We start from the raw sequence: 26,018 nt of genomic DNA on the forward strand, positions 1-26,018 counted from the left end.
ATATTCCTTTCTCTTGAGGAGGAAAAGCCAACACAGTGAAAACAGTTATACTTCCAATTGCTACACAGATTTAATGTAATCCCGATCAAAATTCCACAGCGTATCTGACAGAACTGCAAAAAATAATCTTAAAATTCATTTGGAACCAGAAGAAACCTAAAAGAGCAAAGGCAATTCTGGGCAACAAGGCAAGGAAGGGAGCATCACAATCCTTGACTTGAAATTATACTACAAAGCTACTGTGATGAAAACAGCATGGTACAAAAACATAAAACCATACCTGAGGATCAGTGGAATAAATTAGATAATGTAGATACAACTCCAAACATTCTTTGGACATTCTCCATACATTCTAACGTCAAAGGCCTTATCTTTGACAAAGGTGCCAAATACCTTCACTAGAAGAAAGAGAGCCTCTTTAATAAATGGTGCTGGAAAAACTGGTGTTCCACATGCCAAAGACTAAAACTGAATCCATTATCTGTTATCATGCACTAAACCAGAATAAAAATGGATCAAATATGTAAATATTGAAACAGCAACAGTAAATCTGCTAGAAGACAAAATAGGCAGAACTCTCAAACACACTGGTAAAGGCAAAGACTTTACGAATGAAACACTGCTTGCACAGGAATTATCACAAAGAATCAACAACTGGGATTTTACTGTACTAAAAAGCTTTCACACATCAAGAGAAACCACCAAAGAAGTGAACAGACAACAAACTGTGGGAAAAAAATTTTGCCAGTTGTTCCTCAAAGGACTACTATCTAGATTATATAAGGTAGTTAAAAAAAAAAAAAAAATCCACCCAAATTAAGACCCAAAAGCAGATATGGCAAATAAATATACTGGTCATTTGAGAAATGCAAATTAAAACGATACTCAAATTCTATCTCACCCCAGAAAGAATGGGTATCATCAAGAAATCAACCAATAACAAATGATGGAGGGATTGTGGAGGGGGGGCCCTTCTCTGCAGTTGGTGGGAGTGTAGACTGGTACAACCACTGTGGAAATCAGTGTGGACATTCCTGAAAAATCTAGGACTAGAGGTTCATTCAACAGAACTATTCTCCTTTTTGGTATCTTCCCCAAAGAATTAAAAACACCAAATAAATAAATAGAATTAAAAGCATCACAACACAGTGCTACATGCATACCCATGTTTAGAGCAGCACAGTACATAATAGCTAAGTCTTGGGAACAGCCCAAATGCCCATTAACTGATGAATGAATAAAGGCTTTTTAAAAAATATACAATGGAATGCTTCCAGCATAAAGAAGGATAAGCTTGAAACATTTCTAGCTAAATGGATGTAGTACCTTGAGACCATATTCTTAAGTGACATAATTCAGAGACAGGTGTAAATATTGCAGTTTCTCTGGTGTGAGAAACTGAAAGTGTAAATAAGGAACAAAATATAGTGAAATAGGAAGAAATGATCAAAATGGGAAGGGAAACGAGGGAGGGAAGAGAAGGAAAGGGGAAAAAATGAAAAAATAGAAACAAAGCTTTTGTAAATAAGGAAGGAAGTGGGTTGAAGAGAGGGGAGACAATTGGGAAAAAAAAAGAGAACCAAATTATATTGTGTACAGGTATAAATTTCCTATGATGAATGTAATCATTATATGTACCTCAAATGTAGCAATAAACTCAATAAAAAATTAGAAAATTAAGCCCTAAATTAATAACATTAAATATAAAAATAAATGTGCCAACTAAAAAGATTGATGGGATTGGATTAAAATACATAATCCAACTATATGTGATCCACAGAAAACCATTCAAATATAAACAAGCAGGCTGAAAGGAAACATCAAAAAGACAAGTATTAAATAAAAGCAGGAGCTACTATATTAGTATCAGGTAATGTAGACTTTACAGCAAGTAAAATTGTCAAGAATAGAGAGCAACATTAAGTAATCATGAACAGTCAATCCTCCAAGAAGACACAGCAATTCTTTTTTTTTTTTTTTTTTTTCCCTTCTTCGAGTCAGGGCCTGCATCGTTCAGACTAGCCTTGAGTTTACTGTGTAGTCCAAGCTGTCCTCAAACTCCCAAGATCCTACTCAGCCAAGTGCTGGGAATCTGGGTGGGCCCTAGCATACCTGGTGATAGAGAGATTCTAAAAGCGTTTCTATTAAACAAAAAAATTTCAAAACCTTTTTTAAAAATTTATTTTTGGTACTGGGGATTGAACTCAGCCTCTGAACTGAGAGCTACCATCACTATCCTTTTTTCATTTTGAGAGGATCTCACTAAGTTCCCTAAGCATAACTCCAAACTTCATTGTCTGACACCAGCCTGAGGGCTAAGATTATAAATATGTACCACCACAAGACTCAACAAAAATTCACGCATCTGAAAGGAAAATGGATAACCCTACACATTATACTTGGAGACACCCTTCTCTCAACAACTGATAATCAAGACAAAAAAACTGTTATCTGGATGGGGATACATAGCTCAGTGACATAGCACCTGCCCAGCAACTGCAAGGTCCTACGTTCAATTCCCAGTATCAAAACCCAAAACTTTGCATCATTAATTTAACTGGTGTTACATTAATATATAGGATCTGACTTATACACAATATTCTACTTAGTAATAGAATACACATTCTTTTTCTGTGCCAAAAAGATGGGATCACTGGCCATAAAACAACATTTAACAAATTTAGAAGAACTGAAGTTATATAGAATGTATCTTTTTTTTTTTTTTGGTGCCAGCAACTGAACTCAGGACCTTGTACTTCCCAGACAAGTTCTGTGCCACAGCTATATCCCCAACCATAGGATGTACATGTCCAAAATGATAATTAAAAGTAAAATTATATTTGTAGAAGACATGTAATCTACATAAGAAATCTAAACAAAATGACTTCTCCAAAACCTCCAACAAACCCACCAACCCCCCCCAAAATACTGAAATTCTTAGACGTGAGTTCCACAAGACAACAAAAGCTAAACACATAAAGGACACATACAGACAGCAAAATTTAAAGAATATAAGTTGCAGTCACTCAAAACAAAAAAGTATAAACTATCAAAAACATGTATAGGACCTATATACTCAATAATGATACACTGTGAAAAAAGTAAATGACAATGAAAGTAAGTGCAAACACATGCTCTGGACTGGAAGATAACCCAGTAAAGATGTTAAATTTTCCAGTTAGGAACACACAACTGAAACTGCAATAAAAAATCCCACTACTATTTTTGTAACTAGGACAATACTATTCCAACATTTATACAGACAGACAAAGGAACCAGAAGAATCAGCACAGGCTATTTCAAAGGCTTGTCAAGCTACAGTGAACTGCTGTTATTGGCAGACAGATAGATACAGATCAATGGAACAGAACAGAAAATCTAGGAACAGACACACAAATATGTCAAAATAATTTTTGACAAAAGTGTTAAAGCAATTAAAAGGAGGTAAGGTGGTCTTCTAATAAATTATGCTGGAGCAATTAAACATCCCTGGGGAGTGGCAGCTAAAACAATTCTCACATCAATTTTAAATCAAAATGGATCATAAACTTCAATGTGAAATATAAAATCACAAAAATTTTAAAACAGAAGAAAATTTTCAGAATCTAAATTACTAAGAATTCTTAAACTTGACATAAGTAGAACCTATGAGAAAACTGTAAGCTAGCCTTTACCAAAATTAAAAACTTTCTTCGAAGAGACAGACCACTAAAAGAAAATATGTACAAACCACAACTTCAACGAAGGACTAGTATTTAGAATATTTAAAACATTTCCAAAACTTAACAGTAAAAACAACTAAATTAGGATACAGGCAAACACAGAAAGAGATATTTCACAGAGGAAGAAAAGCAGATAAAAACAGTTTAGCAAGCCAGCCAGATGGCTTAGCAGATAAAGCGCCTGCTTAGGCAGACACAGAGGCTGGGAGTTCAATCCCCAGCATGCTGTGTTGGCCCTGCCCCCGGAGAACACTGAGAACAGACTGAGACTGGGCATGGTGGCATGTGCCTATAATTCTAGCACTTGGAAGGCTGAAAACAGGGGGATTACTACGAGTCTGATCTGTGTAGTGAGACCCTATACTAAATATAAAAATTAAAAAAAAATGAAAAGTTCAGGAAAAATTTTCCCTGGCACTAGGAACTGAATCCACCAGACCTCTGCCACATTTGATGTCCTTAAAAAATTAACCTACAACCCAAGGACCCAACAATTACAGTCCTGGGCATTTATTCTAGAAAATGAAGATTCAAGTTCACCAGATAATTCATCATATGGAGGATGTTTAACAGCTTAAATTCTTTTTTTTTCGGAACTGGGGATTGAACTCAGGCCCTTGCTTATTCCACTGAGCCATCTCCCCGGCTCCAACAGCTTAAATTCTAACAGCTCCAAATTGTCAACTCAGATGTCCCTCAATAGGTAAATGGTTAAACAAACCACATAAAGAATTAACTTCAGTAAAAGAAGCCAATCTCACCAAGTAGGGTCACACTTATATAACATTCTTGACACTGGTGGTTGTTACAAGTTAAGAACTATTGCAAAGAAGAGAAAGTTGGCATGGCTATGAAAGATCAACATGGAAGAACTTTTGAGGATGGAAAGTTTCTGCTTTTTTTTTTTTTTTTTTTTGGCAGAACCAGGGATTGAACTCAAGCCCTTGCGCTTGCCAGGGAAGCGCTTATTCCACTGAGCCATCTCCCTGGCCCTCTGCATCTTTTAAAGTCCATAAATGTGTGTAACGATGGGGCACAATGTTACATCCCAATTCATGTACAGGCTGTGAGATGATCAACTCAAGTTAAATGAAGTATCTATCACCTCAAATACTTATTTCTTTGTAACCAGAACATCTAAAATGCATTCCCTTAGCTATTTTGAAATATTAACTATACTCACCTGCAGTGCCGGAAGTCAGGAGAACCTATTCCTCCTATCAAAACTCTATCTGCAACCTCAGCTGCTGGTAATCATTCTTCTACCTTCTGAGTTTGGCTTTTTCTTTTTTAGATTCATGCACAAGATCATTGGAATTTGTCTCTCCAACCCTAGATTAATTTACAAGTGTTCTATACATTGACCATTCTGTTTGTGCTACTGTACTACAGTTTTGAGAGATGACACCATCAGCAGAAATTGTGTCAAGGGCACAAGGACTGTTTTGCACGTCTTACAACTGCACGTGAATCTGTAAGTATCTCAAAATACTGTAAAACAATGGGGGAAGTGCAAAAGTAAGACCTGAGTACCTAAAGTCAAAGTCCTGGAGCTCTCTGCAATCAACTTTAAAGAAAATAACAAGAACCGACTAATTGAGGCAGAAATACTTTTGGTCTGTAGGAGTGTATTATAGCAAAGACAAGGTTGGATTATGTGGTACATTTTATTTCTTTTAAGTAAAGAAGCTGTGAGACAGCAAGGATAAATTTTTTCACAAAGATAACTGTTTTAAGAAGTAGCTGGCAAAATATTGGAAGACCCCCCAAAAATTAAGCAAAATTAAAAAAAAAAAAACAACCCTGTGCTACTAAACACAAAAGTTTAAGGAACTATCTACAAAGCTGAGACTTAAAAATATAAAGCCTTTGTGAGATACTGCAATTATAAGGAATAAACATAATAGCAGAAATGAGAGAGCAAGGTGCCATCAAAAATGATGGACAGCTGGAGACCACCCCGCCCATCTCAAGGGTATAATTATTTTCAGGGGATTTATGTACACTACCGCAGTCTGAAAATGTGTAGCTGATAACCAGAACTTCAATTAAGTTTGTAAAGTCTTTGTTTCCCCCTGTATTTAGGACGGGGTCTACAGAGTCTAAAGGGTCTCACTAGGTAGATCGTAGTAATCCCCGTTTTCAGCCTCCCAAGCGCTGGGATTATCAGCATGTACCACCACACCCAGTCTCGATCACCATCTGAGCACATCCTGTGGGTGGGGCCAGCACAGCACACCAGAGATCGAACCCTGGCCATTGCTCTGCCTAAGCAGGTGCTTTAGTCTGCTGAGCTATCAGGCCGGCCCACGTTTGTAAATTCTTACTGAACATGGATTATGGTTTGTAAATTAAAAACTGTGAGCTTATAAAACTTTGAGATGGAAATACACACAATGGTAGTTTTCCTATTCCATGATGATTTATTTCTTTTTGCATTAAAAATTAGTAAGACAGTCACAAAACACTTCATTCTGGTGGTCAGTATATGGGCGTATTTTGTAACTATTAGTAGTTTTCTGTTCTTCAAATTTAGAAGCAGAACATATAGTTAGGAGATTTAACAACAAAAAAATGCATCCTTAGTTTTTATTCACTAGACTTCTAAGAAGCCTGAGCTGGTCTAACCAACAAATAAAAACTCTCTAAGTAAAACACTTACATAGCCGTTGAATATGATTTCATATACGTTATAAATGTATGCTGTTTTTCATTTACTTTCTAAATTGTTTTTATAATATATAAAATGAACTTAGAGATCAGGGCGATAGCTCAGTGGAATAAGTGCTTGCCTGGCAAGCGCAAGGTGCTGGGTTCGCTCCCTGGTACTGCAAAAGTAAGTAAATAAATAAAATGAATTTATATGAATAAAATGTCACCTTACTGACTACATTTTTTAAGAAACAGGAATGCAATATTTGAAGGAGTGATAATTGTTTTAGAAAGTAGCTGTATAGTAATCTGGCCAAGAACAGTAAAGAATCAATCTGATTTTTAAAAAAGTTACAAGCCTTGATATATTGTTAAAATAGGAGTTCCCACCTTGCTTGTTAAAAACAAGTATTTCAAGCCAGGTATGGTGGCATACACCTGTAGTAATCACAACATTTGGGAAGCTAAAGCAAAAGAACTTCAAGTTTAAGGCCTCAAAAAAAATCAGAAACAAAAATTGTTTTCATTTCATTCATGATAGTTCTTATGGACCAATTATGGCCCTGGTTTCTAACATATTATAGTCAAGTGCTCACACATCAAGTTCAAAATATATACTCAATTTCTTATCTTTAGTAGCAGGTCTCAATAGTTCTATTTACTGTTTTCTGTAGTATTTTATGAGTCTTTTTTTGGTGGGTTTCTTTTTTTTTGAGACAGAGTCTCACCATATAGTTCAGGCTGGTCTTGAACTACACTCAAAATAAAGGAGGCGGAGGGGTCCCTGGGAATGAAACTCAGTTCTAACAGAGCACCTGTACTGGGGAGCTGTGGCTTCAGAAATATGTCACCAAGACACACAAAGGGTTGACTGAAACAAAGCCTCTGGAAGAGCAAAAAGAACACAGAGCTGAGCATTATTTCTGACATATTTCTGAAGCCACAGCTCCCCAGGACAGGTGCTCTGTTAACTGAGTTTCATTCCCAGGGGCCCCTCCTCCTCCTTTATTTTGAGTGTAGTTCACGACCAGCCTGAACGATATGGTGAGACTCTAGGTGCAAAAAGAACACAGAGCTGGGCATTTTGGTGTGCACCTACACCCCAGCTGCTATGGAGGCTGAGGCAGAGAAACAGAAAATTTGAGGTCAGCTTGAGTAATACTGTACCATGACTTGAAAGAAATAAATACATAAAAAAAAAGCCTGAGAGATAGTTCAGTGTGAGGCTCTGCGTTCAATCTGCAATACTACCAAATTAAAAATTAAAGAAAGACAATAGGTACTACTAAATAAAGAAGTAAGAAAGACTCTGGGACATATCTAAGGAGCTATGAATTTTAGCAAACAGTGAGTCCACAAAAAATCTGATAAAAAGATTCTCCCATGGTTTCTTTAAACTTCAAAGACATACATAAAACTGTAAGAAGCACAAATACAGAAATCATACCTCTTAAGCATAAAGTCTGCAACTGAAACAGTTTTCCCAGCTCAAAAGGTAGAACTCGTAACAGGTTATCATTTAAACGGAGCTCCCTGTTGACATAAAAATGCCAGGAAATAAGAAGATATATTAACTATTAAAGCAACAACATAATTTTTTGGAATATAAATACATAAGAATAACAAACCTTTGTATTATATTCCAATGTTAGGCTCCCTAAAAATAACTGCTATAGACCAACCTTTCTGTAAAGTTCAAGAAAAAAGTGAATTTCCAGAAATATGAAACAAAAAAAGACAAAAATCACAATTTCCAAGTTTTAAAAATTCTTACAGTCAAAAGATACGTAACAATTACTCTCAATTACAATATTCCTCTCGTTGTAGGCTGGAAACACAAGGCTTGCAAACTAGCACTACTCCAGAGCAGTATGAGTAGCACTGATTAGCACAGAAGCTGTCTACTACATATGTGTAAATCAGAGAAAATAATTATACCTAACACATGAACTAAAAAAAAGATCAAGTAGTGTTAACTCAAAAAGGATTACTGATAGCCACACAATTTTGTTACTATTTCCCTACATTTACTGAGATTTCATTTTAAAAACAACAGCAGCTGTATCTGCTACTGATAATTATTTTAATGACTTTTCTGTGCAGATAACCATAATATAAATATTTTAAGAATCCTCAAGGAAAAATATAACAACCAGATATCCAATACTGACATAATGGTAATTGCCCATATTTATTTTATTTACCAGATCTTAAGTGTGAAGGAGAATTATTTCTAAAATCCTTCTTTTCTGAAATTTAAATGAAACATGATCAACTCTGAGCAAACCAAAGCCATCATCTCAACAAGAAAAACTAGCTCTTAATAAATGGTTCCTATCTCTGTCCAAATACATCACACAGGAAAACAGACCCTGTAAGTCAACTTGTTCAGAGATAAAAAATGGCTATAGTCACCCAATAACTGAGCCTAGAAAAATGTCAAAAGGCTGGACTGGGAGCCGTAGAGGCCAAGAAACTCCCACAAGGCACTTACTCCTTTTTCCCAGAATGCAGCAGGCAAGCTAGCAAAACTGCATAAAGGCCAGATAAACTGAGATTGACATAATGGACAGAAATTCAGCTTTATTTAACTTGAATCTTATCCACCTTACTTAAAAATACTAATAATTTAAAAAAGCAATCACTAGTTTTTAAAATACAGTATGTGAAATGCAGGGCACTAGGAGCTTTGTGGTTATTGTCTTAGTATCCCTATCATCAGACTGAGAAGCTTGCCCAAGATCACATAAAATGCAGACAGCAAAGTCCAGATTCTAACCCAAACACTGTGCGCATTCAAATCCTATATACTGAACTATAAGATACCAAATTTAATAAATACATCAAATTTAATGAACTCTGTAATCCTAGTTTCTTTCATGTCTTAGGTTTTAATACTATCCACAGAAGCCAAGGGATACAAAAGTTAGCCAACTAACAATAGTTTTGCGGATGAATATTAAGGGGGTACAGTACATTCATCTGTCCATCATACAAACAGGGGATAATACAGATGCCTCATAGCTATTTATCTTTACTTGTCTAAAATTTTTGGTTCACAATGTATGTTACACAAAGCATAACAATAAAAAATTTCTATCATGTACTATTTATTTAGTTGACCTTAAGCCTTTGTAAAAAAAAAAAAACCTTCAAAAAAGAATATATTTTTTAAATTATCTTTTAATGTATCTTGTGCAGGGTCTCACTACACAGCTCACTTGTAGGGATCCTCCTGTTTTTAGGCCTCCTAGCACTGGGATTATAGGCATGTGCCACCATGCTTGGACTCTTACTTTTCTTTAAATATGATCAAATGGACTGTCTTTTTTCTTAAAATAAATGTTTTACATTGTTTCAGAAGTTATATACTTGGTATGTAGTAAGTTGAATCTATACACCTGAGTGAAACCATGTTTCCGAGTTCTGCCGGTAAACTTCGGATTTTATTACAGGATAGGTCCAGATACACCAGATTGTGGAGCTTGGCAATGTCTGAAGGAATGCGAGACAGAAAATTGTCGCTCAGATGCAAAGCTGTCAGGTGAGTTAATGACCATAGAGATGAGCTTAAGCTTCTTACTTTTCCTGTAAGAGAGGTAAAAAAAAAAAAAAAAAAAGATCAGCGAGAATTATACAGTGATTCTTCAATTTGGTCTGTGGATTGCACATGATTTATAAGCTTTGATAAGTAATTTAAATCATTATCCAAAACTGTGGAAATGGTTAATGGGCAATCTTACCTACTCTAAAACAATTTACTGCTAATCATTAAATTATAAACTCTCTCTCTTCAGTGCCGGCAATAGAACTCAGAATCTTGCACTTGCCAGGCAGTAAACTCTCTTCTTTGCAGATTAAAACAAAGATTAAAGCAATGTATTAATACTCAGACTGTACCTTTAAGAGCATATTGGAGAAGAATTTATCCTTTGAAATGACCTTCAGGTACCATGTATAAAAAGTATGAATAATTTATAGTTATGTTAAATCCAATATTCAAACATATGTTATGGTTTAGATCTGGGATGTGTCCCCCAAGACTCGCAAGTGTCTGGAAGCTGAATGTACTACAGGGGCACTGTGCTCACTCATGGGCTAACGCATCGATGCATTCATAACTGAGTGTGCTAGGCAGGACACTGGAGGCAGGTCTTGAGAGACTTATCTCCTTCCCAGGTTCCTCTCATTTCTTTGGACTGAAACATTTTTTTATTTTTTATTTTATTTATTTATTTATTTTTAAATATTTATTTATTTTTATTTATTACATTTATTTATTGTGTGTGTGTGTGGCCAGCTCAGCCCACCAGGGGGCGGGTCTGGCTGGCATGTGGTGCTGGGGATCGAACCGCGGTCCCTGTGCTTTGCCAAGCTTGTTTCAAGTAGGTGCTTTAGACCACTGAGCCATCTCTCCAGCCCTGAAACATTTTTTTAATAGTGTGCTCAAATTAATCCCTCTTCCTTGTGTGGGTGTTGGGTATTTTGTCCCCAAAAATGTGAGCAAGACAGATTCTGGTAAGAGAAGGAGCGGAGTCACTGCTGTGACAATCTGACTGGTCTGTGGGATAATTTAGCAAAGGTTTGAGGTGCTGGCTAGAAAAACCCTAAAACGCTATATGCCAGGCTTAATGGGAGACTCTGGACAAGCTCAGGATGTTTGAGATGAGAACAAGGACTCCAAGGGCAGCTGGACCAGAGAACATGTGTAGGATGGTTTGGCAGAAAATTTGTCTACATTTTGCTCCTGTCCTGAGAATATGGAAGACTAATCTGCCAAAGGAATTTCAAAGCAGTCCAACGTTTAGGCTGTGGCATGAGTATAGATGGTAGCTTTTAATCAGGTTCATTTTGAAAATCAGGAGTAAAAAGCACATTTTAAAAATGTTCGGTTAAACTTACAGCCCCCATCAGTGAGTGTGTCTTCTCTCTTACATCTGTGTGTGTGTGTGTGTGTGTGTGTGTGTGTGTGTGTATTTTTTTTTTCTTTTTTGTGGAACCCGGGGATTGAACTCAGGACCCTGAGCTTGCCAGGCAAGTGCTTATTCTACTGAGCTATCTCCCTGTCCATCACATCAGTATATTAAAAGGATAATTAAGTACAATTTGTGTTAGAAATTAAAGATTTGCTGCATATTCCAAAATCAATCTAAACTCATTATTTTCACAGACTAAAAAAGAAAATTCTTATAACCATTTAACAGTAATTTGACAAAATGTTACATCCATACCGGATTTTTTTTTTAAAAGAAAAGCTACTCAGTTATCAAATTTCTTCACTTGATAAGGACCATCAATAAAAAACTGGGACAAAGAATTGAAAGGTTTTTCCCTAAGAAGATGAAATAGGCAAGAATGTCTATTCTCACCACTCCTATTCAGTATTATACTGGAAGTTCTAGCCAATGCCATAAAGGAAAAGAAATTACTTGGAAGGCAAAAGTAAAACAATCTTTCTGCTAATAGCATAATACTCTACATCACAATTCTACTGTAGGTTTAAAAACAGGCAACAATAAGTGAGCATGGGATAACATAGCAATATACATAGCAAAAAAGTATGTTGTTTTCTAAATACAAGCAACGAACAATCAGAAATGAATTTAGTGATATTATTTACAACACCATAAAAATTACGAAACAAGGGTCAGGGACATAGCTCAGTAGAGTAAGTGCTTGCTTGGGAAGCACAAGGGCCTGAGTTCAATCCCCAGTTGCAGAAAAAAAAAAAAAAAAAGTAACATTTACTGATAAACCTGACCAAAGAAAGTATAGGATCCATACTGAAAACTATAAAGCAATGCTGAGAGAAATTCAAGTACTAAATAAGTGAAGAGATGTATAAGCTTTAGAGATGAGTTAGAGCTCCACAAACCATCTACGAGAGGCAACATAATCTCAATCAAAATGCCAGTAGACTTGAAATCAATGAACTGGTTAGAACATTCATATGGAGAGACTAGAGGTGCAGCTTTGTGGCAGAACACAAGCACAGGGCCAGGGAGATGGCTCAGTGGAATAAGCGCTTCCCTGGCAAGCGTAAGAGCCTGAGTTCAATCCCCAGTTCTGCCAAAAAAATAAATAAAGAAAGAAAAATAAAGCACAAGTGCAAATTCTCTATTAAAAACAAACAAACAAAAAAAACCCCACAAGCACAGCAAGAGTAACACCCTGAGTTCAATCCCAAGTAGCATGAGGAAACAATTTTTACAGAAATCAAAAGGACTTTAGAAATACCAAAACTACTTTGGAAAACACCAAAACTATAAGGTTAGTACTGACCTGAAGACTTACAAAAGCCATGGATGTGTCCTTCCAAAATTCATTATGTTGAAAATTTAACCCGCAAAGCAATGATATTGACAGGTGAGAGATCACAGGAGGTTTCACGCCATGAGGATTAATGTTAAATCAGAAGTGGATTCATGCATGGAAGTCTAGTCTCCCTTCGTTCTCTCTCAACATTTCTTACTATATTATGCACAGCAAGATAATCCTCCTCAGATGCAGTCTCCCTTGATCCTGGACTTTTTTTTTTTTTTTTTTTTTTGCGGAACTGGGGATTGAACTATGAACTATCTCCCCGGTCTGATCCTGGACTTATTAGCCTCCAGACCATTACCAAATACATTTCTACTGATTATAAATTATCTAGTCTGTGTTGTCCTTTAAAGGAATATAAAAAGGACTAACACAGAACTCTCAAAATTCAGTAAGAAAACCATAAAATTTTCAAAAGGAGTAAAAGATCTGGAAAAACACTTCACTAATGAAGCTATTTAGATGAAAAATAATCATATGAAAAGATGCCATTTGCACATCTTTCCAGATTTCCCTTCTTGAGTTTTCTTTCCACCTTATCTTTGTATGAAGATGCAGTTCTTCTGGCAAGATAGGATTAGGATTGCCCTGTGTAAGAAAACTCAACGTACAAATTTACACGGTCTTTCATAAATTCAAAGAAACTATGTTTATACTTACATTCATTTAGATTTACAAAGACGTGTAAATATAAATGAGTAATGTGATGTGTTTTGGTTTGTGTGTACATCTGTGAAACCATCAAAAAAATCAAGAATATCTATCATTCCTGAAAGTTTCTGACCCTTCACTTCTCCAGCAATTGCTTAAATGGAAACAGTTTCTATGAATTTATGAAAGACTTTGCAGACTTGTACCTCTACTTTTCTTACACAGGGTAATCATAATTCCATCTTGCCAGAAGAACTGTGTCCTCCTACAATAAGGTGGAAAGAAAACTGGAGAAGGGAAAAAGGGAGAAAGTATACAAACTCATATAAGAAAATCATAGATGGTGAAGAGGAAAGAAACAAGGGAGGGCTCACCAAGGGAAGTGGGAGATGAAACACGTTTCTAAACACACACACATACACTCCCAGAAAAGTTAACAGAAAATATTTAAGAATAATTTAAAATCTAAGATCCAACAATGAAAATATATATCAGTTTAAGCTTATTAAAATTTTAAATGTCTTTTTTATTTTTTATTTTTTTAAATTTTTATTTATTTGTGTGTGTGTGTGGCCAGCTCAGCCCACCAGGGGGCGGGCTGGCTGGCATGTGGTGCTGGGGGATTGAACCTCGGTCCCTGTGCTTTGCTAAGCTTGTTCTAAGTAGGTGCTTTAGACCACTGAGCCATCTCACCAGCCCCTAAATGTCTTTTTTTAAATGTTCATACAGCAACATGTATGAAAAGCAAAATTGACATACATCAACTGAATCAAATTTTCATAATCTTTTCTATGGTGTGGTAGGGGCTGGGGAGATAGCTCAGTGTAATAAATGTTTGCCTGGCAAGCACAAAGTCCCGAGTTCAATCCCTGGTACTGCCAAAACAAAAACAAAAACAAAAAACAACTCTTTTTATAGTGTGGTGAGAAGATGGTAAATAACACAATGTCCCCACCCTTGTAACTTTTTATGTGAACTATATAAAGGATAAAAGAAATAAAAAGATAATCAACACAAGGAAAATGAACAACAAATAAAAACAGGCAAGTCACTTTTAAAAAAAAAGTGCAGACTAAGGATGTTGTGGGAGGCAGGGGGTAGTAGAACACCTGCCTTAAATACAGCAGGGTTGCCCTGGGTCTGATTCATCATACCACAACAAAAAGGATGGGAGAATATTTGCATTTAGCCTATGAACACTCTACCCGCAATATAAATAACTATTACACTGTATTATCAGAAGAAAAGCTCTGTATGTCCGGTACAAACACAATTTCTCCCAATATTTAACACCCCGGTTGAGTCAATGAATGTGAAAACCCAAAATATGGAGGATTAAGTAAATTCATTTCTACCTACATAATAGGTAAATAAAAGATTACAATATAATAATAACAAGCTTAAGGTGCAAATACATTTATTGTGAGAAGGGTATAACTATATTTTGAAGCCAATCTCATATTTTACCTAAAATTTTAAATCTGAGTACCCTTTGCCCATTGCAATTCCACACTTAGCAATTTACCAATAAAAATATTTGCAAAGTATGCCAACATATTTATCTTGGTAGAGGTGGAACTTAGAAATAACAATCATTAAAATGGAACAATGATTCATTCATTAAATATTCTATGGTCTTTCCTTAATGCACTGTACACATCAATATTCAGATGCTCACAGTAAGTGAACTATAAAATAAATTTATTTTTGTTACAGAAATTATATTTAAAGATTTGCAGGTACAGTGGCACATGCCTGAAATTCCACCAGTGAGGGTGCTGAGGCAGAAGGACACCAAGTTCAAGGCCAGACTGGGCTATAGAGAAAACTGAAGGCTGTCTTGGACTATATAGAAGGACTATTTCAGTTTGTGTCCCTCCAAAACCTTAGAGAGTCATGATGCGGGCTTCTAGCATTTGTGATTAATTCATGATCCAATGCTGGGATTATGGATGTGAGTGCTCCACCTGCCCTGGAGTGAGTAGCCTGCATGGGGTGGGGGAGGGGTACTTGCTCTCTGCTGCTGTTCTTCTATTTTCGCTCTTGCAGTTTTGCTGTTTTCCGCCACCACGAACTGTAGAGAGCCAGCTGATCATGGAGTAAAATCTCCACAATCTGTGAGCTATATAAACCTGTCCTTCTTTAATTTTGAGTGTCAGCTATTTTGTTCCAGAAAGGGGAGAAAAGTAACCAAGACAAGGACCTAATCTCAAAAAACATAATAAAGCAAAACAAAAGGACTGTTAAGAGGGGGAAAGAAGTAATATCAGAGAAAGAAATCTCTACATGTAGAACCAAGAAATTGAGGTTCCTAGTCTCCTGGGAAAGAAAAAAGCTAGTCTTTAGACAGGACAGCTGACATTCTGCATCTACCCATTCCCTATAAAGCTATACATACAATCACATGTTGTGGTATAAGGGATCAGACCCAGGGCAACCCTCATGCATGTGAGGCAGGTGCTCTACTATACCCACTCCCCTAACATCTATGTCTAAGCTATACTTTTTTTCTTTAAGTTACCTACGCATTCTTTTTTTTTTTTTTTTTTTGGCAGAACCAGGGATTGAACTCAGATCCTTGCATGTGTCAGTCAAGCGCTTATCCTACTGAGCCATTCCCCGGCCCAACCTATGCATTCTTATCTGCTGCTCTTTTACCTGTTGTTAATTACCTTACTTTATTTTTTGTAATCCAAATATATATTCTGAAAATTTCATTACTAGATGGTTTATGACCTTGTGTGACCATCATAGAGTATTCTTACACAAACTAAGGGAGCTATAGCACCACTAAGTATTATAATCCTCCAGAACAACGAACAGACACATGGTCTACCATTAGCCAAAACACCACCAGGTGACTGTACTCTTAAGGACCCAAGAACCTGCATTCACTTCTAAGCAGCTCAGTGATTTGAGAAAGACTGGAATTATCCTGGCTTAGGCTAAAAACCTTATTTTAATAATTTTTTCTCTAAATTTCTCAGATAAAAATATTACATACATTTATTGTATGTTTTTTGATACATACCAGGTGATATGAATTTAATTAGTGATCTCTGAAATCAGAGGAAACTCTAAGGGTGTAACTACCAAATCAAAGTACCTATTTACAAATATAGAAAAAAATTTTAAAAAAATCTAAAAAAAGTATCTATACACCTAAAACTTGGACATTTTAGAATAGAAGAATTACAGTTGATCATTATTTGAAAATTATGTATTTGAAAATTTGACTAATCCTTAAAATTTATTTGTAATCCCCAAGTAACAGTAATTCTCAGAAAAAAAAAGATTTTAGCTGTCCAAGCACACATTCCTAGCTGAAACCTGACAAGGTGACAGCACCCTCTTGTTGCAGCTTATACTGTAAATACATGTCCTTTGGGCTATCTAGCAAATGAAACATTCTTGTACTTTATGCCTCTTGTTGATTTTTCTAATTAAAATGACCCCTACACAGTGCTGAAAGTGCTAAGAATCTTAACACAAAAAGGGCAGGATATACCTTATTAAGAAAACATATTAAGTGCTTGATTCATACAAAGACTAATATAACATTGGCCATAAATTCAATGCCAATAAATGAGTCACTCTAACACTATCTAGCTGGGAGTTTTTAGACATAGATAGGATTTAGACAACCATATTACTGATCAGTTAATGAAAACAAACACAACAACTTAACACCATATTTCTCTTCAAATTGATGAGTCACATTTTGCTAATTAGATGTTTGTTGTGATCTTATAGACTGTAACTATTTGACATTAATGACAACCAACTATAACTGGAACAAGTGGTAATTTAAGCTTTTCTTAAATCACAATTTCTGATAAAAGTGGGACTCACGTTTCAAGCTACAAGTAAGAAACTGCAAAGGAAGACTATCATGAGATTTGCAAACTGGATCAACATGAAGAAAACAGGGGCCAGCCTGATAGCTCAGCAAACTAAAGTGCCTGCATAGGCAGACCTCAGCTGTGGGTTGGATCCCAGGCATGTAGGCCCACCCCACCACGTGGGGTGGCCAGAGCCTGTAATCCCAGCTCTTGGGAGGCTGAAAACAGGAGATTCAGGATGAGTCTGACCTACGTAGTGAAACCCTGCATATGCTGTACACCCTGTGCGAAATTCATTAAAAAAAAAAAAATAAGATGAAGACAACAGAACAGATTAAATTATGAGCATGGCACTAAGGAAGACTTGACAGACTAAACACAGCAACACCTAACTTAAAATCACAACTAGCCAGGTGCGGTAGCATACTCCTATAACCCAGCACTCTGGAAGCTGAGGCAGAAACTTCAAAAGATCAAGCCTAGTCTGGGAGACCTAGTAACTTAATCAGAAGCTACCTCAAAATAAAATATAAAAGGACTCAGGATATAGCTCAGTGTGAAGATCTTGAGTTCAAGTCCGAGTGCTATGGGGAGAGGGGAAGCAAAGGTGATGAGGAAGGAAACATTTTTCACGCACCAAAAGTTTAAATCTGTAAAGGCAAATAGTGGCAAATGTATACATTCAACTCTGATGGGAAGGAATGGTCCTAACAGCAAAGGAATAACTTATTCAAAATGAACAATTTCATTTAAGTAAAATAAAAAGAAAAAATGAAGCCTAAAATTTCAAAGCAGAAAGACTAAAATAAGTGCTATCTTTTCCATGTATTCCCTACACTTTCTGGCTTGAAAATGTAAATCCAAAATTCATGCCCTGATGGCATTTGGGAATGTTGTCTTTAGGAAGTAGTTAGGATTAAAATTCTCCAGGGTAGGACCTCCATGACAGGGCGATGACTTTGTAAGCGAGACCTGACCTGACAGTTTTGCTCTCTCCCACCATTGTGATGGCCTCTTCCATGATCTGATGCAGTACCTGAGCAGATGCCAGTGGTACCAGATGCCAAGCAGATACAGCACCATGCTCTTTGGATTTCCCAGCCTCTAGACTCATGAGCAAATCAACTTCTGTTCCTTATAAACAGCCCAACAATCAAGCACTTTGTTACAGCAACAGAAAAACAAATTAAGATAGCATTATTAGGAAAAAGACAGTATATTTCAAGATAGGTGGTTAGAGAAGGAGGTCTGCTGGAAAAGCTCAGAATAGACACCAGATAATGCAGGTTTTCTGAAACAGGGGAGCAAGCATACCTAGGTATTGAAAACTAATTTGAAAAATGAATTCTCCAGATAAAACCAAGTACCTGGTCAGTTGAAAAAAGAAGATGGGGCCCCAGCACTCTCCCCACTCTTTACCCAGTGAACATGCCCTGGCAACCTGGGAACAGGTCTAACAGCGTAAGGAAAGAAAAAGTCCTTCAGAGGCCAGACTCCTGGGATAGCTTCCTGTATACTCTTCCTTTCACTTGGAAGATGAAACTCAGCAAGGGAGTTCACTGCAGTCAGGGCCACCAGGAAGCCATCTGCAATGAGACAATGGTATAGCCAGCTACACAAAAACTGATACCCTGCCCCAACATTCTCTAGAACACCAGCAACACTGTCCTTGTAGCACCCTCCACTCAGCATCAGAGGAAGCCCTCCACCCTAGGAGAAAAAGGGTCAATACCATGAATAGTGGGCAGCAAAGACCTTGCTACCCACTGTCTCTCTCTGAGACAAAGGAGAGGGGGAGACTCAGTGGAGCTTGACCACAGTGGGAACAATGGGAAGATCTGAAACAGTATGAAATCCTACCCACTGTCCACTTGCCCACACAGGCAATAGAGGCCATCTGCCAAGCCTGAGGACTGTGCCACGTTCTCTGGGTGGTACGTGGAGTTCTTTAAAACAGGGACCAGGGGTAAAGATCTGAAGGCAAAGCAACAAAAACAGTTGCATAGGTCAAAGGGCTTTGGTAATATACCGGATAGAAGACCCTCAGAGGGAAAGCACAGAGAGGACCACAGGCTCTGCCTTCACTGATGGGAGTAAAAATAAGTTACTGGCAGAGTCAACAGAGAGCTGGACATTAGGCAAATTATACATCATCCTCTTCCTGGACTGAGATACTCAGATCTTGGCCACACCCACACAATTTTTGACAGATAAGCCGAGATCAAATTAATGGAAAACATAACCTAACTAAAGATATCTTCATACAAATAAAGTATTTTTATTTGACCTCCACCTGCAGCACTGCCCCCTCCATCTATATGAACATAATAAAAGCAAGATAACAAAATGACTATAGACTTCCAACTCTCCCAAAGCAGATTCAAGGGGCACCAAGTGGAGACGAAAGCTGAGACATACAAAGTGATCAGACAAAGCAAAGAAACTAGACAAGCTCAAAGATGATATAATCAAACACACAGAGAGTGTGGAGTGAAGGTTTCAAGCCCTAAAAGGTTAAGTTTCCAACCTAGCCATTATTGAACAAAACGTTTTGAAAACTTACAAATATAGACATTCTAAAACCACTACCACAGGATCTCATAACTCAGAGGGCTTCTTGAACATTGCCCTTTGTCAGTGATGGATACTTTCTAAGCTTCTCAAGAAATATGATGTGTATGCTCAGGTCAGGGCTCAGACAGACAAGATTTTTGAGACCCAGGTGCCTGAGTTCATCCAGCCTTGCTGTTGTTCATCAGGCTCTGATTGATCTGCAATAGGGAGGGGAAGTGGGGTTGAAGGGAGGATAAGGGAATGGGAAAAAATCAACATGTATCATGTACAGATACAAATTCTCTGTGCAAAATGCCATCATTATATATACCTAAAATGTACAAGTAAACATAACTAATTAAAAATGAATAAAATAAAAACTATTTCTTGACTCCCTCAAAAAAAAAAATAAAATAAAACCACTACCAAATTAGTACTCAAAAAAAAAAAAAAAAAATTAAGGAAATCGTAGACAGACATAATAAAGCCCAAAACATCAAAAAGCTTGATCAAATGAAACAGTAGGGTAATTTTTTTTTTTAAAGGGATAAGAGGATCAACAGAAAAATAACACAATGACAATAAGTCAATCTTTCAGTAACAACTCTCACTGCAAACAGCCTCAGTTCTCCAATTAAAAGGCACAGATTGGCAGACTGGATCGAAACAAAACTCTGCGGTTTGCTGCATATAAAGAGACACATCCATTCCAGAAAGAAATTCACAGACTAAAAATCAAGGGACACAGAATGTTTCTGCACCATGGTTCTGAAAGCAGGCAGTGGTCTTAAAGCGGACTTCAAGCTAAAATGGACCAGAAAAGGCAAGAAGGTCACTCTATTATATTGGTTAAAGAAACAATGCAGGAAAGATTCAACATAGCTTAATAGAGAAGCTATACTCAAGCTACTCAGAGAAAAACAATTAAAAACAAGTAATAGAAAAGGAAGAGACATACATACTGATGCCAAAGTCAATCTGAAAGTGGAGACTTGTAGATTAAACAAACATATACTTTACAAAATGGCAAGCCAGCCCACAGGGTTGCTGATGGCCCTGCCAGCTGAATACACCGCAAAATTCATCACACTGGGAAGTCTCTAAGAAACTGATGGACTGCAAAAGCGTGGCTAACTCAAAACACCTAGCACAGGTGTAGGGCAACAAGGCCCCTTGCCTTTCGAACTCTACTCTGCAGTGAGAGCAGCAGTCTGGCAGCAAATCTCACCAGCACTGCTCCCTTCTCACTGGGCTGACAGCTTTTCTGCTGTATCATATGTCCTACCTGGAACCCCTCAGGTTACAGCAGAGGTGACCCACACCCTTCCAGCAGATGCAGATACATGGGATTTAAACAGCCACAGGGCTGGCCAAGTAGCTCAGTGGATTAAAGCAGGGGCCAGGGGTTCCTGGGCCTGCTGTGCCAGCCCCGCCCCCGCCCCCACCCCCGCCCCCAGGGCGCACTGAGCCAGCAACTGAGACTGAGCATGGTGGTGCACACCTGTAATCCCAACTCTTGGGAGGCTGTGAACAGGTGGATCACCGTGAGTCTGATCTAATAGTGAGACCCTGAACACCTTGTAGACTTTTCCCTAAAACACCAAAATAAATAAATAAAAAAACAAAACAAAAAATAAACAGCTACAACACTCCCACAATGGCAGAGGAGACTGAAGTAGACCAGGCAGCCTTGGGCTGCCTCTGAAGCAGCAGCAGAGGCAGTGAGTCAGTAAGAGTAGGGATGAAGGTGGCACAGCATCAAAGACAGCAAGCTAAATAGCACAACCCCTCTTGCCCTGCAATCCCCTGCAGCAAAAGAGATCAAAGTGGGACTGGCTTCTCTCTGAGTATGCCATCACAATTGGGAAACACAGAGAGAATTTTCTTTAGGATATTTAGGTCTTTACTTTTATTCTTGTTCTACTTTTGTCTTCTTTTTCTTTCATCAACTATCTCTTGATTTTATATTTACCTGTGAATTAACATTCTAGCTAGTGTTTCCAGCCCCCTTTGATAATCTTTTGCTTTCATCTTTATTTTTCCTCCTTCTCCAGTTTCCCAAAGCCTGGGTGATCATCCTTTAGGTCCTCCAGCTTTGCTACTACTATATCTTCATTTAACTTTTTTTTTGTTGTTATTCTTCATCCTGCTTAAAATTCCCCACCACAGGGTAAAAGCACTCTCCTGGGGTGAATTTCTTTGTTTACAACTTCCTGAATAATGCTGGATTTTGTTACATAACTGTAAGTATTGCGCCTGCAGCTAAAGGTACCAAATTAATAGTTACCAGTTTATCAGGTTTTTAGGCTGTGTTGGTATTATTGTTGCTAATTGTACTACTTCAGCCAAGCTGTCATACCTGTTGTAATCAGGTGTACTTTCTTATATGATAACACTGTTACTGTGTGGGGTCATAACCACCACCATACTCTAGTACCAAAGCACTGGTTGGTAAGCCACATACATAATAACATATCACCTTTAATAAATCGAGAAGGTAGAATCTTGGGACAGACACAAAAACCAAGAACCACTTACACCTAGAAGACATGTCTGAGGAACTGAGATCCCCTAGGGAAGCGTTGATACCCGCAATAAACTACTACAGGAAAAATAAAGCATCAACACAGAAAACAAAATAAAATTTAAAAATAGAAAATTACAAAACACATTTACAAATTGCAACCCCAGACATCCAGCCCACTGAGGACAAATCCAGGGGACAAAGAGACACAGGAAATAAGAAGTTACCCATCGAAATGCTATGGAATGATAGCAGAAGTATAAACAAATATTATATAAACAATACATGAAGCTACAGAAGAAATTAGAGAAGAAAATCTCCCAGGTACAAAAAGAGATGACGACCGTAATGATGGAATTGCTCAACAAACCCAAAGCAGACCTCAGTAAAGCAGAGTGTATAAGATGACAGAAACCATGAACACACAACACAGGGAAAATGTAAATGATAAAAAACAGTACAGCAGTTATTTGGGAAAGTAAAAATCCCATTTAAAGCTTAAAGAATCAAGTGAACAAACACGAAGAAAGAATACCACACTTAAAAGACAAGATCACAGTGATCACAAAAAGATCTCTTTAAAATAGAACAGGACCAAAAATAAATAAATAAATAAATAAATAAATAAATAACAGAACAGAGAGCATAGCGCATTACACAGGCCTGGCGTGTGGCACCTGCTGCCCACTGGAATGTTCTCCAGCAGACAGTGCTGGTGTGGAACCCTGCAGTGGATCTCCCAGCAGACAAACTGGGGGCAAGACCCAGCCAGTTAATCCCGGAGTGGAACATCTTGCCAGTAGGGCACAGCAGGTTTACTTCCACAGGCTGCAGCAGGAAAAAGCCAAGCACAGGAGCCAGGCCCAAACCAGGCCCAGTTCGAACTCGGTACATTCAGGCCTGGTTAAGCTGAGACACATTGCTAGACCCGGATCTATGAGAATGCTAAGGTAATAACTCCATCAAAGCTATATGCCAAAGGTCAGAGGACAGTGCTATACAAAATGACAAAGAGAAGGGGCAAAATGCAATCTCAGGCTCTGAGCCCACACAGAACAAATGCAGGAGACACAAGCATAGAAGAAATTGGAAGTCACACTCCTAAAATCTCTGAAATAATAGTGTCTGAAGTAAAGAAACAACTGCAGAAAGGTATAGAGGAAATCAGATAAGAAATAATCTCTGAAGTAAAAAGAAAAAAAAAAGATAACTATAATGAAAGAATTACTAAGTGCTTCTAAAGACACTTATTTTAAAAAAAGGAGAATAGAAAAATGAAAGACCTGAATGACCAATATAGGAAAGAAATAGAATGCATGGAGCAGATTCAGAGAGAGGTACAGGAAAATCTCAATCACAAGCTGGCAAAGCCGTTAGAATTTAAGTGAAGAGGGCCAGCAGTATAGCTCAGCGGACTAAACGCTTGCTTAGGTAAACACAGGGGCCAGGGTTCGATCCCTGGTTCCGAATGCTGCGCCAGCCCCGCCCCCAGGAGTGCTGAGCCTGCATTGGAGTCTCGGCGTGATGGCACATGCCTGTAATCCCAGCACTTGGGAGGCAGAAATCAGGAGGATCACTACTAACGTGGGCTGTGTAGTGAGACTCTGCACAAAAAAAAAAGGAAACTAAAAGAATTTAAGTGAAGATAGACCTTCAGACCTTGAAGATACCATTGCAGCTAGTGAAAAGAAACGATCTCTTAAAAACAATTAGGATGCAGGAAAAAAATAATTCAACATCTTCAAGACAATGCAAAGATGAACAACACAAGACTAATATGCATCAATGAGAAAGAAGAAATCAATACAAAATATATAAAAAGAATATGGGCAGATATAATAGCAGAAAACTTCCCAAATATGGGGAAACAATCTGACATTCAGGTAACTGAAGCTTATAGAACTCCAAATAACATCAACCCAATTAAAACAACACCCAGACATATAATAAAGATCCCAGAAATTCAACACAAGAACAGTATACTAAAAGCCCCTAGATCACATTTAAAGAAAAACCCATCAGAATAACAGCAGATTTCTCTTCACAAAACATCAAGTCAAGAAGAGCATGGAGCAACATACTACAAGTCCTGCTAGAAAACAATTCCAATCCAGACTGATATACCCTGAAAAACTATCTTTCAAGTTTAAAGGAGAAGTGAAATACTTGCATGACAAAGAACAATTAAGGAATTTCATGACAACAAAGCTAATCCTACGTAGAATACTAAACGATATTCTAGAGAGGGATCAAAATGACCACAACTCCACGAACGAGAAGCGAAAGAACCCACCAAATAGGCCCAACAATTAAACACATGAGAACAATAGGTAACCAACAGCAGGATAATAACAGATACAATATAAGTCAATACACATCAGTTATAACCATCAATGTAAATGGACTCAATTCACCAATTAAATAGACTGGCAGAGTGGATTAGGAAGCAAAACCCAACAATATGCTATATATAAGAAACATACTTGGGGCCGGGGAGACGGCTCAGTGGAATAAGCGCTTCCCTGGCAACCACAAGGGCCTAAATTCAATCCCTGGTTCCGCAAAAATAAAAAGAAAGAAAGAAACATACTTAACTCAGAAATTCACAGGCTGAAAGTCAAAGGATGGAAAACAATACTACATGCCCCAGGACCTCAGAAAGAAGCAGAGGTAGCAATCCTGTTAACAGACAATTTGAACTTCAAACCAAGAATGGTCAAATGAAAGAAAGAAGACCACTACATACTGGTTAGGAGAAAAATAAAAGAGGAAGAGCTAACAGTTATAAATATGTACATACCAAACATGGGAGCCCCCAACTATATAAGACAAATCCCAATGGACATGAAAAATTTATTATCAGGGGCCAGGGAGATGGCTCAGGGGAATAAGCACTTCCCTGGCAAAGTGCAAAGGCCTGAGTTCAATCCCTGGTTCCACAAAAAAAAAAAAAAAAAAAAAAAAATTAATATCCAATACCACAATCTTAACAGGAGACCTTACCACCATTTTATCCCAAGATAGGTCAAGCAGACAAAAAATTAGGACAGAGGTAGCAGAATTGAACCAGACCTTTGAACAAATGGACTTAGTGGACATATACAGTGTTCCACCCAACCACATGTGAATACCACATGTGAATGCACATGGGTCGTTTTCTAAAATAGACCACATACTAGTTCATAGGTCATGCTTAAACATATGCAAGAAAACAAATTATCTCATGCATATTATCTGACCATAGTGCAATGAAACTGGAAATAAATGACAAAAGAAACATAAAGACCTCATAAACTCATGGAAATTAAATAACACCCTACTCAGCAACCAATGGGTTACAGATGAAATTAAACAAGAAATTAAACAATATCTACAATTCAACGAAAATTCAAGCACAACTTACCAGAATTTGTGAGTATCTTTAATTCTTATGGGAATATACCTACAAAGGGAGACTGCTAAGTGAAAGGGAATATTCAATTTCATTTTGATGAATCTTTATATTGATTTTACAATAGTTAATTTATAATTTCCAACTATAATACAGAAGTTTCCTTTTCCCCTGTTGCCACACCAGCATTTGATATTATTTGATTTTTTTTAAATGATAGCTGTTCCTCTTAGAGTAAGATGAAATTTTATTTAGGGTTGATTTCATTTGTTTTTCTTATACATACTGAAGACTGTTAATGTGTTTACCAGACACCTGTCCTTTCCCTAATGGTGTCTATTCATTTCAGTTGCTCATTTTTT

The 26,018-nt window shown here is 37.5% G+C and overlaps 1 protein-coding gene across 7 annotated transcripts in view; it reads right to left on the reverse strand.

The window, feature by feature from the left end:
- Positions 1–26,018, reverse strand: part of Cnot6 (CCR4-NOT transcription complex subunit 6) — an 89,082-nt gene that overhangs the window by 17,880 nt on the left and 45,184 nt on the right. For all 7 annotated transcript variants that reach the window (XM_023713085.1, XM_023713087.1, XM_023713086.1 and 4 more), the window contains 2 exons: positions 9,776–9,962; positions 7,822–7,907 (listed from right to left, as the gene is read on the reverse strand). In XM_023713085.1, coding sequence (XP_023568853.1) covers positions 7,822–7,907; positions 9,776–9,962 — 273 coding nt within the window. The remainder of the gene's footprint in view (positions 1–7,821; positions 7,908–9,775; positions 9,963–26,018) is intronic.

Source organism: Octodon degus, unplaced genomic scaffold (genome assembly GCF_000260255.1).
Source record: "Octodon degus isolate 3935 unplaced genomic scaffold, OctDeg1.0 scaffold00029, whole genome shotgun sequence".
NCBI classification, from domain to species: Eukaryota; Metazoa; Chordata; class Mammalia; order Rodentia; family Octodontidae; genus Octodon; species Octodon degus.